This window comes from Micromys minutus (assembly GCF_963924665.1).
Source record: "Micromys minutus genome assembly, chromosome: 6".
Taxonomy (NCBI): Eukaryota; Metazoa; Chordata; class Mammalia; order Rodentia; family Muridae; genus Micromys; species Micromys minutus.
The window spans coordinates 49,391,596-49,407,726 of record NC_137975.1 but is presented as its reverse complement, the minus strand read 5'-3'; the positions used below and the strand labels follow the sequence as shown (position 1 = coordinate 49,407,726).

The following is a 16,131-nucleotide window of genomic DNA, read 5'->3' as shown; positions in this document are numbered from 1 at the left end:
ATTATTAACATGCTTACATGCCACACAGAAAAAATTGCAAAATATTTAAAAATGAGTCTAAATGACATTTTATTGTCATCCTTTTGAATAGTTTCCATTTGCCTTTAGATGACATTATCAATTCCAAAATAAATTATTTTTGAAAGGCAATGTTTTAAAGGTCTGAAAAGAAACATTATACAACTGTTTAAAGTTTTAAAATTATTTCTTGCAAATGTGTTATTAAAATTTGCCAAGCACAAGCTGTTCTAGTCGTAGAGGGAGGGAAAATGGGCACTTCAGCTCAGGGAAGGAACACCATCTGCAGACAAGTCTATATGCAGAATGATGCACATCACACAGATACTCACTTCCTAATGCCTGTATCTCTCGCTTACCCAATCATTCTTATATAGAAGGAAGTGAGTATGTTGCAGTATATACGGAATAAAGCACCTACTCAGTCTATACATTGGGAACTATCGATTATCAAAAGTCACCGACTCGTAAGATTATTCCTCCAAAGCACACCAAAAAGCAACTCCTAAGTATTTTCCCTACCACCAGGAGCCTCTAATTTACTAGTTCATTTTGGCAGTATTTAGGCCACTTTTGAGAATGTTCAAGTGTAATTTTTACGAACAAGAGTGGGTACTAACATATTATTTAAAATAAAGAAACCACAGTCAAAATGTGGAAAACTTAAGATATAAGTAAAACAGAACTAAAATTACCTTAGTCCAGATATATAACAACATTCAAAAGGTTGAGAAACACAATTAACAGTGCTTAATTAAGAAAATGCCTCCATCTTTGTTCCAAAAGCAGCTGAAGATATCTAAGCATTTAATGGTGCGGAAAGCGCCTCTCATCTAAAGAACACTGTGCACCTGAACCTGTGGCACACAGATGGATGCTCTTTAGATTCTTAAAGTCAAAGTTCTAATACTCAAAGGAGATTCTGTCAAGCAAAAGCTACAATTATTTTCAAAATGCTTAAGAGGCAGATGTAACTCCTTTTGCAAAAATGAACTGTCTTATACCAAATAAAACAATGGAAAAGGAAACAGAAGATAGTGTTATAGAAATTTAGTGTTTTCCCTTTAAAATTTTCAATAGATTAAAACAAAAGAACAAGAAATTACTTCATGAAATAAAAAGGTATCTTACAAGAATGTCCCACTTGGCAACTAGACTGCGCATGACTCCCAGAAATCCTAGCGGCGTCCTCAGTCGTCCTTCCTCTCAACCATGAAACCAAGCAGTATGATCCAGAGCTGTCATAAGCACTTTCTAAAATATCACACAAGGTATGACAAAGGAGCTCCTTCTGCTCGTCCTCTAAAAACAATCAAAGTGTAAGTTACAATGATTTGTCTGGAAAAGAAAATGGAGTCATGAGAAACAGTAAGAATGCCTTGGCTTAGTAATAAAATCAGGTGTTTCCTAAGAATAAGGAAAATCCATATAACCAGAAGACTGTAAATACTCTTTAGAAGAACAGAGTGCTTCTTTAATAAAGATTAAAATATTATCACTTTAAATACTGGCATCAGTTAAAAGAAGACTGAAAAGTGCAGAATTTAGCTTCATGAGAGACAATAATCCGGTTATCTCTGTCACAAGCACCTCAGCACTCAGCTCCCTTTCCTGCAGAATTAAACACAAGGAACAACAGGGCCCTGGGGACCTTGTTTCCCTGTCTTCTGAACCATTTACAGGAATAAGAGCAAGGCAGTAAGACACCGTCAATACGCAAAACCCGCAGTCCATTACTGTAGCAGAAGCAACCACTGTTACTTGGCAGAAAGCAGAGGCCATACACCATCCCACAGCAAGCTGAGCTCTGGTGTTCTGTTGAAAGGCACAAACATGGCCATTTCCTCCAGAACCTGGACAGTCCTTCCCTCTTTCAAGTGGTGTCCCTTCTTCAATGCACTATCACACTCAAATTTCCAAATGAAGCCTGGGCAACTGCATCCTATATGACAGTTTGCGATAAAAGAGCTTTTATCTTTTAACAGAGGGTAATGGTTTCATTCACTTCGCACCACAGCCTTCATGACATCCTGGTGATGCTTTTCAAATTTGTCCGAGAGACTGTAGTTTGAGGAGGAAATGTTTTCAGCAATTAAAAGTCACAGTGATAACTGACTCTCAAAGTTTCTTTACTGAACTTGTGCATTTCATATTCACACTAAATATATGACCAGGACACCTTTAACTCCTCAGCTCAGAATCTTGAGGAGACTCTGCAGTCATGGGCTAGAAGGAAAGCTATTATGTTCTTACACACAAAGCTCACACCCACACCACAAAATCCTGCCTTCTAGTGACTGAGGCTCACAAAGAATTCTGCAATGGAGGGAAGATCTTTGCAAACTGCCAGGTGGAATGCAAACGTTTGTCAACAGGAGGTGTCCCTTATCAGTATTATTGTAGCAGCTTCATCTGCAATACAGTGACTTTCAGAGTTTCCATTTAACAATGCATTATAATAGAAGATAAGGAATAAAGCAAGCTTTACCTCAGAGCTCAATAAGGCAAAAAAAGAAAACAGGGAAGCCACCACCAACACATGGGGTGTGGTGGTGCAAGAATGTAATCCTAGCAACAAGTAGTTAGAGTAGAAGGATCAGGAGTTTGAGGATAGCCTGGCCTACACAGCAAGTTCCAGGCTAGCCTTGTTATATAGTGAGACACTGTCAAACAAACACCAGAGCATGTGGGTATTCATTATGGGTATATTATCATCTAAAGGCTAAGAGAAACAGCCATTTAAGCAAGAAGCCTTATTACACATAATACCCTGTCTTCTGTCTCTTATTAGGACAAATCTGAAAATGAACATTTTAAAACAAAGTCACTGTTTATGAAACTTTCTGAAACATCTGAGAAATAATATTCCATCAGTTGTTTCCTACTGAAGACAGACTTTTTACAAAATGAATTACTAACAATAAATGGGATGTAGAGCAGGTTTAAAGAAGAAGATGGAGGAAAGACTTTAAAGCCAGCTAGCATACCTGAGCAATCCCGCCAGGACGACTTCTCGGAGGCAAACAGAAGCTTCTTCAAAAGAAATGCCTTTACACAATTAAACAACAGTTAGAATTCGCAGCAGCCCCAGCTCATGCAGGTCTTTCATTTCAAAAACAGAAACCTTAATACTGTCTTTCTGGTCTTTTGAGAAGTTTCACTTAAAATCTTCCCCACAGTCAAAAGTCATGGTATACAGATATTTACTTACAATATACTAATATAAACCTTTTACCAGATTCATTTGGCAGTATTTAGGCCACTTTTAAGAATGTTCAAGTGTGTAAGAGGGAGGGAGGGAGGGAGGGAGGGAGGGAGAGGAGGGAGGGAGATGAGGGAAGGTAAAAATCCCACTATTAGAGTACTCACTTTCTCACAAGAACTCATAACTTCATGAAATGAGTCATCAAAAGTTAAATGATTTGAAAGAAAACCGAATTGATTTCTAATCTGTTACTGGCTATGTCATAGAAACCTGCGGAATACAGGACAGTGCCTCCTTTAGGTACAGTGCAGTTGACTTGTTTAAATGTGGGTTCTTGGGCTCCACCTATTGAATATGAATCCCTGGAGGGCAAGTCTAAGAAGTGGGGTTATTATAGGACTCTTCAAATGCTACTAGAAAGCAGGATGGAGACTCCTTTCAGTCAGAAGGACCTAAGCTTGAGTCTTGATTTACTCATCAATTAACCAAAAGTGCGATGACAAACTGAACTCAGCATACTGCCTGGCACAGAACAGGCCACCAATTCAAAGAAAGTGACCACCACAACAGTGAAGTCCTACTGTCCTTCCACAGAAATCGAACAAACGCTATATAATTACACCTATGCAACCATGAACAATTACATAGATTAACTACCCTGTGTTTAACTACACTACCAACTTTGAAGGTAAAGCAAGGGTATTTATCCACCACTAACACTATTGCTGTTGGCATATAATGTCACCTTCATTAGTTCTTCATAACTGCTTTTGGAAGAAGGAATTATACTGCACAAATTAAGCACTATATTTTCAGTTTTTCCCAGAAATCAATAGCCATAATCACTATTTCTATGAAGCTCCAAGATTTACCTGTTATATCCACATTTAATTTTTGTTACAATACATTAGGTTAGTTGCAACTTTTGCTACTATAGATGAGTTTCTTCATGCAGAAAACATTTATCATATGAAGGGTTACTTTTAAAGAGTTTCTCAGATGTACATTATTGCATTAAGAAATTATATTATTACAATTCTGATCCTGGTCTACAACACCTTCATAGAATCTTAGTTAACTATGAACTAGGCAGCAATATTCAAGAGGGCCAGTATCACTCTACCAACATATGCCTTGACAATTTTATATCTGGAGAGTTAATAAAAAAGGAAATAGAATCAAGCTGTAGCTTGATCTTTCCTGAGATCATTTAATGAAATCATTTACTCAGCAAATGTCTTTATTCTTTTCTTGTCATCAGTGTGCCTGTTAACTACTACTTTGTGATGCTCATTTGACCTGTGGGGATGGAGTATTTTTCTTACCCAATTTGTACTAATTCACTGTTAAAGACAGACAATATCCTTTAATAGTAATATTTGTTGAATTTTTTTAGCTTAAAGTAATCCTTTTTCTTAAAGCATTGGTACATTAATGTTTTGGTTTCTTAAATATAGATCTGGTACATGGTAGATGACCTAAAATCATTCACCCCTCAATCTGCTTGTCACATTGGTAGTATTCCTTTATCACAGTATTAATAAATTTTGGTAAATTATTATTTAATAAATGAATTATTTGTTTAATGCTATTCCTACGTGCATTTTCTAGAAGCATAATAGTCTAAAATTAATAGTTCAAAATACCACTGTTAATATTTTGACTTACTAAGCTCTCTTATTACTCTTAATGATTTAATTATGATGCTTAAGCAGAAACACTAATATATAAATACTGGCAAGTTTCTCAAAGCAAACCCCCTGTGTTAAAGGTCTATAACAAGGCAGCCAAAATTTTAATGTTAAAGTTTTCCCTTGTTTATTATTGCTATACACTGAATTTTAAATGCCTGTAATGTATCTTCTGTTTAACTATATTCACAGAACTCCAATCCTATTGTACTCTTACTGACCACAGAGAGTACTTCTAAATGTAATACACATGATAGGGCAAAGGTCTTCAGATTCAGACAAGATTCCTCTTGGAACCTAAAAGTTGCCTCAGCAAACTCAGGAAAATAATAATAATTAGTAGTAGTATATTTTGTATAATATATAGTATATTTAATATAAATATTACATATAATGTATATTATAAGTAGGCATATATTATTTATTATCATATAAATACATATAATCACAGAATATATAGATGTCCTACAATTATTATTTTTAAATTTCCACTCTATATACTTAACCATTTTGAAGCAAGATTTAGACACATTTTTCTTAACAATTTTACCAATGGGAAAACAATTAGCTTTATTCTTTGAAGAAATAAAAACAAGATGATCTATAGATATATATCTTAGAATAATTCAGGCTGCTATTGTTTTTTAGATATATTCTATGTGTATGAATGTTTTGCCTGCATTTTGACTGTATATTACATGTGCCTGGGTCCTTTGCAAGAGCAGCAAGTGTTCTAAACCACTGAGCTATCTCTGCATTCCTGAGATGACTTTTCTTTTACAGAAATGAAAAATTACTTCCTTTTAATTGAGTGATGTTAGCCTATGGAAGATAATGTTGGGAACTAATGTATTATGTAACCAAGAGTTTAGAAATGAAATGTATCCTTTGCATCCAGTTCAATATTGACATCATTTCTAATTAACTAAACATTTTAAATTATGAATAGCTTTGAGGTTACCCTGATATTCATACTTAGAACAGTAAACAAAAGCTGTTGATTCCAGCAATTTAACAGTTTATAGCACTCGTCAGTTCTGAAATTCAAAAACATTAAGATTTAAAACAAGGCCATTCTGAAAACAGAACAAAACCTTTTTGCACAAAGAAAAAATATTTTTAAAATTGTGTTTGTAGTTGGTGGCAACTTACTTAGAAAGGCCAATCTTTAGCCCAAAGTAATATGTAAAGCTAACTTGTGTTAAACACTTAAAAAATTTAGGCCATGAAAGCATGGATTCATCTTCAACTTTGTAGAAACATCTTTGTAGACAGAATAAATGGTCTAATTGCTATGATTATACCCTTTAAATGTATCGATCGTATAGGATCAACTGGCTTATTATATTAGGGATCTTCATCTCTAGTTCCTAATTTAAAAATCAGGGTATACCTCTTACATTTCCTTGAAAACTGTCAAAATACTACTATTGTAGGGATTCGTTCACTCTCTAAAATAAAGACTGTATCTTTATTTTGGAGAGTTAAAACTGTGTGTAAGAGTTGTTAGCCATATCTGGTTGTTCTATAGAGTACAGACATCAGAAAACAAAGGCAAGTGCTAAACTTTTGAACATGTCCCTTATCTAGGAGTTGGTAAAGTCGTCTATGTTACCTGGACAGGTGCAATAACAGCACAGGGGCCACCTTCAAACTGCTCTAATGCAGATCCCTCTGATTCACTAAACACAAACCCTAAAAATGAAAGCAAGTAGCAAGGATTAAAAATAATTCCAGTAGCATCTATAAAAGAACTGTTTGTGTACTTTGCTCTGAGATCATGTTTCACAATAGCAAAATACCTAGTTATCAGAGAGAATGCTAGGTCTTCCAAAAAATCAAGAGGACTCTGAAATTATCAAACAACTATTGCCTCTCCAAAATATTTATACAACTTCCCCTCTTTCTTACATACACACACACACACCTCACAACTCTCTCTCATTCTCTTTCTCACACACACACATTTCTCTCTCTGTTTCTCTCTCTCTCTCTCTCTGTTTCTCTCTCTCTCTCTGTGTTTCTCTCTCTCTCTCTCTCTCTCTCTCTCTCTCTCTCTCTCTCTCTCTCTCTCTCTCTCTCACACACACACACACACAATTTCACACCTAGGAAAGGTAAAGTAGACTTTAATGAAAGTCTGACTTTTATTTAATTCTTGGTCTGATGAATGAAATTAGCTCATGCATGCCAAGCATGTACTCAGAGCTAAGCTACACCTCCAACCTCTTAAGTCTTAGTTTTACATACTTGAATATGCTTGAAGGAAGACTAGAAATTCAAACTCTTTGTCCAGGCTGTTTTTGATGTTCATTTCAGCCCCTCCCCTTTTAAGACTAACACTCACGGTAAGGGAACAGTGGCTAGGTGGTAGCCAGAATACCAGCCTATGGACCACTTCATTTCAATGCATGAGTCACACTCCGTAATTTAAGAACTAAAAGGCAGGATGGGTAGTGAGTGTTCCCAGGCTGGCTCTATCTTAGTTTAAATACTCCTTCCTAATCAGCATTAACTAATAGTAGCTAAGGGAATGCAGATGGCCCTGGGGCAGAAGTCAGCAGAATCCAGTAGAAATCCCAGGGAAGGGGTGGGGGGGGGGGAATCACATTATCTCCCTGAGCCTGAGAGGTTTTATTTTTAAAATGTCCACTTTCCATTCCAATAGGGTAGGGAGCTACTGAATTTCAGTTATGTTTAGTAACCCAGACAACACACTGCATTTTCTTTTATCTCAAAATCCCAGATTTTATATGTGTAATTCAGAATATACAGAAGACTCCTACAGTCTCTGGTCTACAGGAACAGATAATCCAGTTGAAGAGACAGGTAAACAGGCAATACTAGAATATGTTAGTGTAACAGACGGACGAGGGTGTCCTGGGTGCAGAGAGGAACAACTTACTCTGCCCAAGTCAAATGTTAACAGATGAACTGGAGGCTGAGTATGGCAGAGTGTTTGGCTGGGAAACAAGGGTAGGCAGCAAATGTTCAGGCAGCGAAGTATCAGTAGTAAAGGGAAAGGGGCTGTAAGAGCAGAAAACATTGATAAATCAGAGGGAAACGTAATGCAACTGAAGGGTTAGAGGGAGGAAGAAGCGCAAACAGGTAACCGGAAAAGAAGAAGTGCATACTACATAGACTGGTGTAAGCCGAGGAAGGTTCTTGAAGGACTGTAACATTTGCTCCTTTTGTAAAGGATGGAAATACGAAGGCTCTTCTAAGTGCGCAGAAGAGATGCAACTGACCTAATAAAAGCTACTTTCCTATGGAGAGGAAGAGCCATTTTCAAATGTTCTTTCTAAAGTGAAATTAAAGTTTGATTACCACATGTAAATGGAGCCTGCTCAATTCAGAAGAAATGAGAGTTGCCTCTGAAGTTTCTACAGACAAAAAAGAAAATGAACAAACAAAACCAAAAAGCTGACGATGCAGATCTTCCTCACCATGTCTCTCCTTTAACCTCTCTTCCAGACAGCATTTAAATGTTTCTCATAGTTTAAAAAGCAAACAAACAAACCAGTGATTCCACCTAGAAACCCACCGCACACCCTCTTGTTCTTGGCCTCTCAGCCCTGGATGTAGCAGCTCACTCCCCATGTTCACTGTTGAAGATTCCTCTAATTTTCCAGAGTCAAGAAGTGTGGCCTCTTGCATTCTGGTCCCTTTTGATGCATGTCAGCCTGTTTATTCTCGGTCTCACTGCAACACCTCTCAAATGCCGGTGCTCCCCAGGCCCTGACCTTGGGATTAGGCTTTTTCCTTTCTGTATGTTCTCTCTGTTAATACGTAGAATTGTATCTATCCCTAATAATTTTGTCTACTCCCTCAATTTCCATTACTGACTGTAACCAAGAAATCCCCAAATACAGACCAGACACTCGCATCTGAAGCCCTCATGTGGCCCCGCACAGTGACTTCTGTGCCCCTGGTGAGATTCTTCCATGTCTCCACCTCTCAAGTGTTGGGATCTCAGGTATGTCCCACCACGCCTTTGTACATAATGTTCCTTCTGCCTAAAATGCATACTTGCCCTTTCTGAAGAAACTGACTCATCTTTCAGGCTTCTTCCTTCCTTTCAGCTCACGGCTCCAAAACATACTTCGAATGTGTTCTGTATCTCATCAGACACTTTGCCCTCTCCCCTAGAGTACTGCAAAGCTTCCAGCCACACCTCCCAGCTCCTCATCTCCTTAACCCCGCCTAGTCATTTGTACTGCCTGGAGAGGACTTCAGAAACGGAAAGCAGATTGGTCACAACCTGATGAAGATATTTCTATTGATACTCGCAGCAAGTAAAATAAAACCTTAACTCCCCTTTTACTTCCACTGTGCTCGGCTATAAAGGCCTGATGAATGCTGCTTGTCTCTCAGTGAAATGCTTCCTTCTACTCTGGTCTTCATATTCTCCAGGATTCAATACAGATGCGAACTCCTTACAGAGACTTCCTGGCAAACCTAAGTATTCTCCCATGCCTCGCAGAGCCAGCAGTTACTACAATCTACTTTTATGTGAACTTATTATACAGGCATCATGGCTGTTTTCACCATATGCTGTATGCTCACTGTTAATGTTTGCTGAAGTTCTGAAAGGGAAGACAGGCAGGGGTGTTTCTTTCTACAGTGTGAAATAGTTCAATTAGAAACATGTAAAGGAGCCATCACTGCCATCTAGAAGCGGGGATCCTGGACCTCAGGGCAAGCTTTGGGACTACAGACAGCAACTGCAATCATCTGGAACAAGTCAGTAAAGTGAATGCCAACATGCACTGCAAACATTATGAAGCTGGGGACATTAAAAAGTGAGCAGAGGCCAGGTCAGCAAGGCAGGATAACAGCTTAGAAAAACAGGCAAGACAGAAATAATCGTAGCAGAGGTTCCAGAAAAGATCAATTAGATACAAGAGTAGTCAGCTGTGACGTGGGCTAAGACAGTGCTGGAACAAGCCTGCCACCAGATGCAAAAGAAAACTCAGAGCTAGAGACAACAGCCAGACTTCAAATGACAGAAGAAACAGCAAAAGCAAACTTTTGTTGTACAAGTTCCAGATGAAGAATTATTTTGACACTTGATGACTAAGCTGAAAGAATGAAGGTTGAGGCGGGGTGGGGGGGAGACATGTGCTTTGAATCCCAGCATTCAGGAGGCAGAGCCAGGTGGTCTGAGTTTGAGCCCAATGTAGGTCTACTTAGTGAGTTCCAAGCAGCTAGGGATACATAGTGAGACCTGCTCTCAAAGCAAACAAAACAAAGTGAATGAATAGATGATACAGACAGACAGACAGACAGACAGACAGAGATATTGGGGCTTGGTGCAGCAACTGATATGGGGAAGTCTTGTCAGAGAGCTGAGGCAGTGCAGCACAGCAGGAGAGAGGATCAACCAAACAGGTTGAGAGATGTGCCCTCCTAACCCCTAGAGACTTATAATGCAAGGGACCCACCTGAAGTTTAAATACCTTTCACACCACTATCAAGACATTCTTTGCCTTCATGTTAAGTTCACTAGTTTTTAAGGGGTTAATGGGATTCTGAGCTCCGAAAACATGAAAGCTGGCAGCCTAACAGATTTAAATCTTAGAAAAGTTCTAAAATAAAGAAAAGCAAAGCCACTGGCTGCAATCAAGGGAATGAAGATGGGAACTGAGGACCTGTCTGGATGCTGACGCTGAGAAACACGAGGGCAGTGTGTTTGGGGCTGATCTGGTGCTGCTATGTATTCAAAAGATAAGTTCTGTACCCTAAGATCTGGTTGCCCCAGGTTGATCCAATTCCCTGTCTAGCAGCCTCTGTTATATAAACCTTGCTCCCGAGTTTAAAATTAATTGGCTAAAATGGCTAGAGCCTGTGACTGGGAGGGAGAAAGAGAGGTGGGACCTGGGGATCAAGTGAGAGGTCTGTCTGATAAGAGACTGGGGAGGCAGAGAAGAGAGGCCGCCAGGACAGGAGATGGGCAAGAGCACAGGGATGAAAAGTAGAAGCGGGAGGTGGGGGGGGGGGGGCTCAGCTAAGCTGTAACTGCTGTCTGCTCATGGCAGTTAGGTTTACCCACAACACCCTGGAGCTCCTGAGAGCAGTCAATGAAGAGTTGGACAGAGCTAAGGTGGATGGAAAGACATGGAAGGCGACAACTGCAGTGCTGGCTATCACATGAAGACAACCAGATGTCAGGTCCCAACTGGGACTGAGAAGCGAAGCCAAGAAGCTGCGGCCATACCATCCGAATCTGCCTGTCCCCACACCTTCTCTTCTGCTAAGCTGGGATGGGCCTTGTCAGCACTTGGATAAGACAGTTAGAGCCAAGAGACCTTCACTGTTTGTTCCGGTGCTGTGAGTGTGGAGAAGGAGTGGGTTCTACAGACTTTCAGTTCATGTAATAAACATCAAATCAGGAGCGAATCCTAGCCTTCCCTAAAGAGTCCACCAATATTCAAAGAAGTAAAAATATTATTAAAAATCCTATCACTGTAAGGCATCTATCAAGATCCATGAGAAGTGCTTAAGGTTACAATCACACTACAGTGAATTGTTTAATTTCTACCCTTGAACATGAGTTTGTTACTATATGCTACTTTTCTTGTCAAATGCTTTTTCACTCAAATTATTTCCTAGATTTAAAAGAAATTTGCTTATTACGAGAAGAACAATTTCTGACTAAATCTAAAATGACTCACCTAATCACTGATTTGACATACAGAGTTTTGTAACATAACTGATTTGATATACAGAGTTTTGTAACATTTGTAACATACTGCAACAGTGAAGACAGTGATGCTGTCCTCGGTTTCACATTTTATAGCATCTAATGTAAATGTGGGCCTTGAACCATTTTGCAAATTTTCAGTCTCTGTATATACACACATCCCTCCAACCAACTGGACAATTAAAGGCTCTAAAGTCTCAGTAACCAGTGTAAAGCCAAGGGCATAGACTTGGTTAGAGAACTATAAGCCAGATAGATGGTCTGGGCTGAGTCAAATATCTGAGTGGTGTCCCATTTTCCTTAGCTAATAGTGTTAGAATAGAGACATTTATCTTCTGTTGTCTTTCAAGGTTGTAAACCCTGTAAAACATAACACCATTTTACTGATATTTAGAATCTTTGAATTAACAAAACTATATTATATATTTAAAGCACAAAGTAATTGACCCTCTCCTGGGCTTGTACATTGTGGCTTTTAAAAAATTGCTTGTTGGGTGAATTAGAATTTAGTTATGCTAAATGAAAGGAAAACCTAAGTTCAAACATTGACCCAAATGATCTAGTAATGAATTGTGTGTGTGTCTGTGTGTGTGTGTGTGTTTATGCCTCTGTGAGAGGACAGCTTGCAGAAGTTATCTCTCTCCTTCAAGCCTGTAAGTTCTGAAGATTAAACTCGGGTGGCCAGGCTTGGTGACGAAGTACCTTTCCTTTCTAAGCTTCTTTGCCAGCCATTTTATATTTTTAAATGATTCCTCACTTTTCATTAAGATAAAAACCATGTTTTTCATATTATATGACAAACTGTCTCTTATTCCTGAAAACCACAAAATCTAATTTTAATCAAATATGGCCCCGCCCCATCACAGAAAAAGATCTCCCCATGCTAAGCTGCTATAGACAGTACCTGTTTCCACCACAGCTTTGGCTGAAACAATAAAACAAGGTTTGGGGAAGGGACAGTGTGCTTCCTGAGTTCCTGAGAAGACCTAAGCTAAGGCCAGGAAAGCACTGTCCCCGAATTCTTTTTAAAAGATATTTAGGAAAAGTTGTGCCTACACTACCCATGACAGCTTTTGCGCAGCACCAGAGGAACACCAAGAAAGGGAAAAGTCCCTGGCCCTTTGCAGGGAGTCTAACACACCAGGTTACACAATCAGCACTCAACACCCCGGGTCCATCGCATGTCCCCATCGCCTGGATCAAAACTCTTTCTGTCAGACAGAACACACACATTTGGGTTCTGCTCGAACTTGGTCAACATGACTGCTTCCTGCTGTCTCCAAAGCTAATATCCTTCCCTGCTCCACCTTTCCTCCGGGGCTACAACAGGGACCATCTGATCTTAATCACTGTCTCCCAAGTATACTCTCAGCCATAGCAATCAAATCAACCTAAATACAGAGCCTCTGTCTCCTTTGCTCCAAACCTTCCAGTGACTCTTATTTCATTCAGAATGTAGGCCAATGCCCTCTTAATGGCTTATATGACAATATTACTTTTAGAATGTTTATTACCCTCCCCTTCTCACTGCCCCCTTTAGCCACACTGACCTCTCTCCTGGCCCCCAACCAATGGTGCAGGGAACATTTGGCACCAAGACCTTCACAGGGGTGAAGGCCCTGTGTCTAGGACACCTTTTTTCAGACGCCTGCATGGCTGGCTCCAGGGACTCGAGTGTTTCCAGGACTCTCTGTCCCTTCACCTAATAACCACCGCAGATGCCTGCCATTAGCTGCCGTACCAGGCTTCAGGCCACCAGTGTGCTTTACAGGAAGAGAAAAGGGCGAGTGCTGCCAATGAACTAAAAAAGTGAAAACTCACGTTCTCGAGGTAGGCAAAAGACCAGAAGAAAATGGAAGCAAAAGACAGACTGTCAAACTGAAAAAAGCCAGTTTGGAGCTGCAAGACATGGCACACTGTCTTTTATCCCAGCACCGGGGAGGTCAAGGTAGGTGGATCTCTGTGAGTTCAAGGCCAGACAAAGCTACACGGTAAGACCCTGTTTCCAAAAAGAAAAAAAAAGTAACTTCAAGTCTTTTATTAAAAGGCTTATTGATTTTAAACAAAAATGGAGATCTGGAGAGACAGCACAGTGGCTAAAAGCACTGGCTGCTTGTGAAGTAAAACCTGGTTCAAATCCCAACACCCAAATGCAGGCTCACAACCATAGATAACTTCAGTTCCAAGGAATTCAATGACCTCTTCTAGTCTCGGTGGGCACAAGGTATGCATATGGTGCATATGCATACAACGAAGCAAAGCACTCATGCACATATGTTTATAAGTAAAAAATAAAAGCAAGTAAATCTTTAAATGAGGATTGCTTAGTAATAACCCAAAAGGCATACTTCTTTAAGTGAAGTAAGTAGCTTTCTAAAGAGTTAACTGAAACTGTCCCATCACTGAAAAACGATGTGCTATTCTGTTGGCTTATCTCAACAAGCAAAGCAATGCAAAGCAACATAGTAACTTCACAAATGTAATCTCTTCAAGTATAACTTTGCTCTATACTAACCGTCTTATCCTTACATCTTATTTTCCAAAGACTGTTACAGCTCTCAATTCAATGCAGTTATTGACCACAAAAGCAAACCACATTACTAATGCAGGAAGTCAGCGCCCTATGACTACTTTCATAATCCCAAATGACTACCAGAGCAACATTTATCAGTGCTCTCTAAGAGTAGCTCTGAGCACCATTAGACTAGTGGAGGAAGTGCTGTAATCCATATTTCTTTAAAGAATGTAACCAACAATATCAGACACCATCTCAAAACTAGGGCTACTTGAGGCCAAGCGAATAATCGAACAATCTTGCAGCGAGCAATATTATGTTTCCATTCAGAGCACCACACCTAACTACACTAATTACAACATGAAATTGCTTTCCGGCATTAGTCACCTGGATCTCCGCCCTCCCAACCCCCCTCCAAAAAAACATACCAAACACTAATAACTTAAAGCTCACTGGGAGGCTGAAGGTGTAATGATCCTGACAGTGGCACCCTCTTTAGTGTCACACATTGCAGCCCACCAGGGCCCAGGGCTCCTCCCCCACCCCCCATTTACCCATCCCTGCAGCAGGTCAGCCCAGAGCAGCAGAGGAACTTAGGCTCTTGGGCAAACACTCCCTCACCCAAGCTCTCCCCATTAAGATCCATTTAGAGCAGTGGTTCTCAACCTGTGGGTCGCGACCCCTTTGGGAGTCATATATCGGGTATTTATATTAAGAGTCATAACAGTAGCAAAATTAAAATTTGAAGTGGTAGCAAAATAAATTTATAATTAGGAGTTACCACAGCATGAGAAGATGTATAAAAGAGTCGCAACATTAGGAAGGCTGAGAACCACTAATTGGTGCAGGGGTATAGCTCAGGGTATCCGATATGCCAGAGTGGTGGCAATAGAGCCTAACGCCAGGCACTGGAGGTGCTGAGCCCGGTTATTGGAACTAAGTCCGGGATCTAGAACTGAGCGCAGAGTCCCGAGGGTGGTCAGAGCAGGGGTACTGGGATTAAGCTCTGTAGGAAAGTGCGAGTACACGAAGATTAAGAGTTTTCCGAGGACTGAGCGCCGGTACAGGGAAATAATGCCAAGTGCGGGGAGCCGAGAAGCTGGAGCTGGGGCACTGGGACCAAGGGCTGGTACAGGGAAAGAGTGCGGATATTAGAGGGACTGAAGTCAGGATACTAAGCGCGAGCACAGGGAAAGAGTGAGAATTCCAGAGGGGCTGGAGTTGAGGTGCCAAGACCAAACGGAGCTACTGGGACAGAACGCGGGTGCCCCGAGTGCCTAGAGCCAAGCGGGTACTGGTGAAGAACAGGGTGCTGGGGCCAAGCGCCAGGTACCCGAGGTGATGGTACCGAGAGAGGCGTCCCGGCCCGACTCCCAGAGCCCTAGCTGAGTGGCTGGAGCGGTGAGCCCTGCCCTGGTACCTTGCGTCCAGCGGCAGAAGATGGTGTCCGATAGTCCGGGACTGCTCTTGGTGCCCCACACCAGCTCCAGGAGCTCTTTGGTCACTTCGGACATGATGGGGACTGGGCAAGAGGGTCTTTGCTTCCCGGACTCCGGTCCCGGAACATAGGGAAGGGAAGGATCGAAAAAAGGACAGCGGGACGGCGGCGGCCGGTCGCGAACGGGAGGCCGAGCGGGAGGAGGGCAGCTCGCTGCGGGCAGAGACCGCGCCTGTCAAGCCGGGCGAAGCCGCAACTAGGAGTTTCCCCTGCCGGAAGCGGTTTGACTTCCGGCTTCCTTTAGCCCCGCCCCCCGCGGAGGGCTGGGACAAAAAAAAAAAAAAAAAAAAAAAAAAAAAAAAAAAATTCCCGGAAGCGGAAGTGAGGAGAGCTTCTAAAGTGCTAGGAGACTTCGGCTTGTTTTGGGAGCTGTCCAGTATGGAGGTGCTTGGACTGTTGACTTTTGCACTGCCCTACCAGGGGGCGCAGAGAGAGCCCCTTTTCTCCTCGACTCTGCTCTTCTTTATTTTTTCTTCTTTTAAAAATTTATTTCTGCTCTAC

General features: G+C 40.9%; 1 protein-coding gene across 6 annotated transcripts in view; it reads right to left on the bottom strand.

Annotated features, from left to right (window-relative positions):
- Positions 1–15,834, bottom strand: part of MINDY3 (MINDY lysine 48 deubiquitinase 3) — a 70,390-nt gene extending 54,556 nt beyond the window's left edge. For 2 of the 6 annotated variants that reach the window (XM_080917572.1, XM_080917574.1), the window contains exons 1-4: positions 15,553–15,834; positions 6,530–6,609; positions 3,006–3,066; positions 1,150–1,320 (exon numbers count right to left, since the gene is read on the bottom strand). In XM_080917572.1, coding sequence (XP_080773698.1) covers positions 1,150–1,320; positions 3,006–3,066; positions 6,530–6,609; positions 15,553–15,646 — 406 coding nt within the window. In that variant the 5' untranslated portion in view covers positions 15,647–15,834. Of the gene's footprint in view, positions 1–1,149; positions 1,321–3,005; positions 3,067–6,529; positions 6,610–15,552 lie in introns of those variants that run through there. The other 4 variants (XM_080917573.1, XM_080917575.1, XM_080917577.1 and 1 more) reach the window with 4 other exon arrangements.
- Positions 15,835–16,131: the final 297 nt, after the last annotated feature.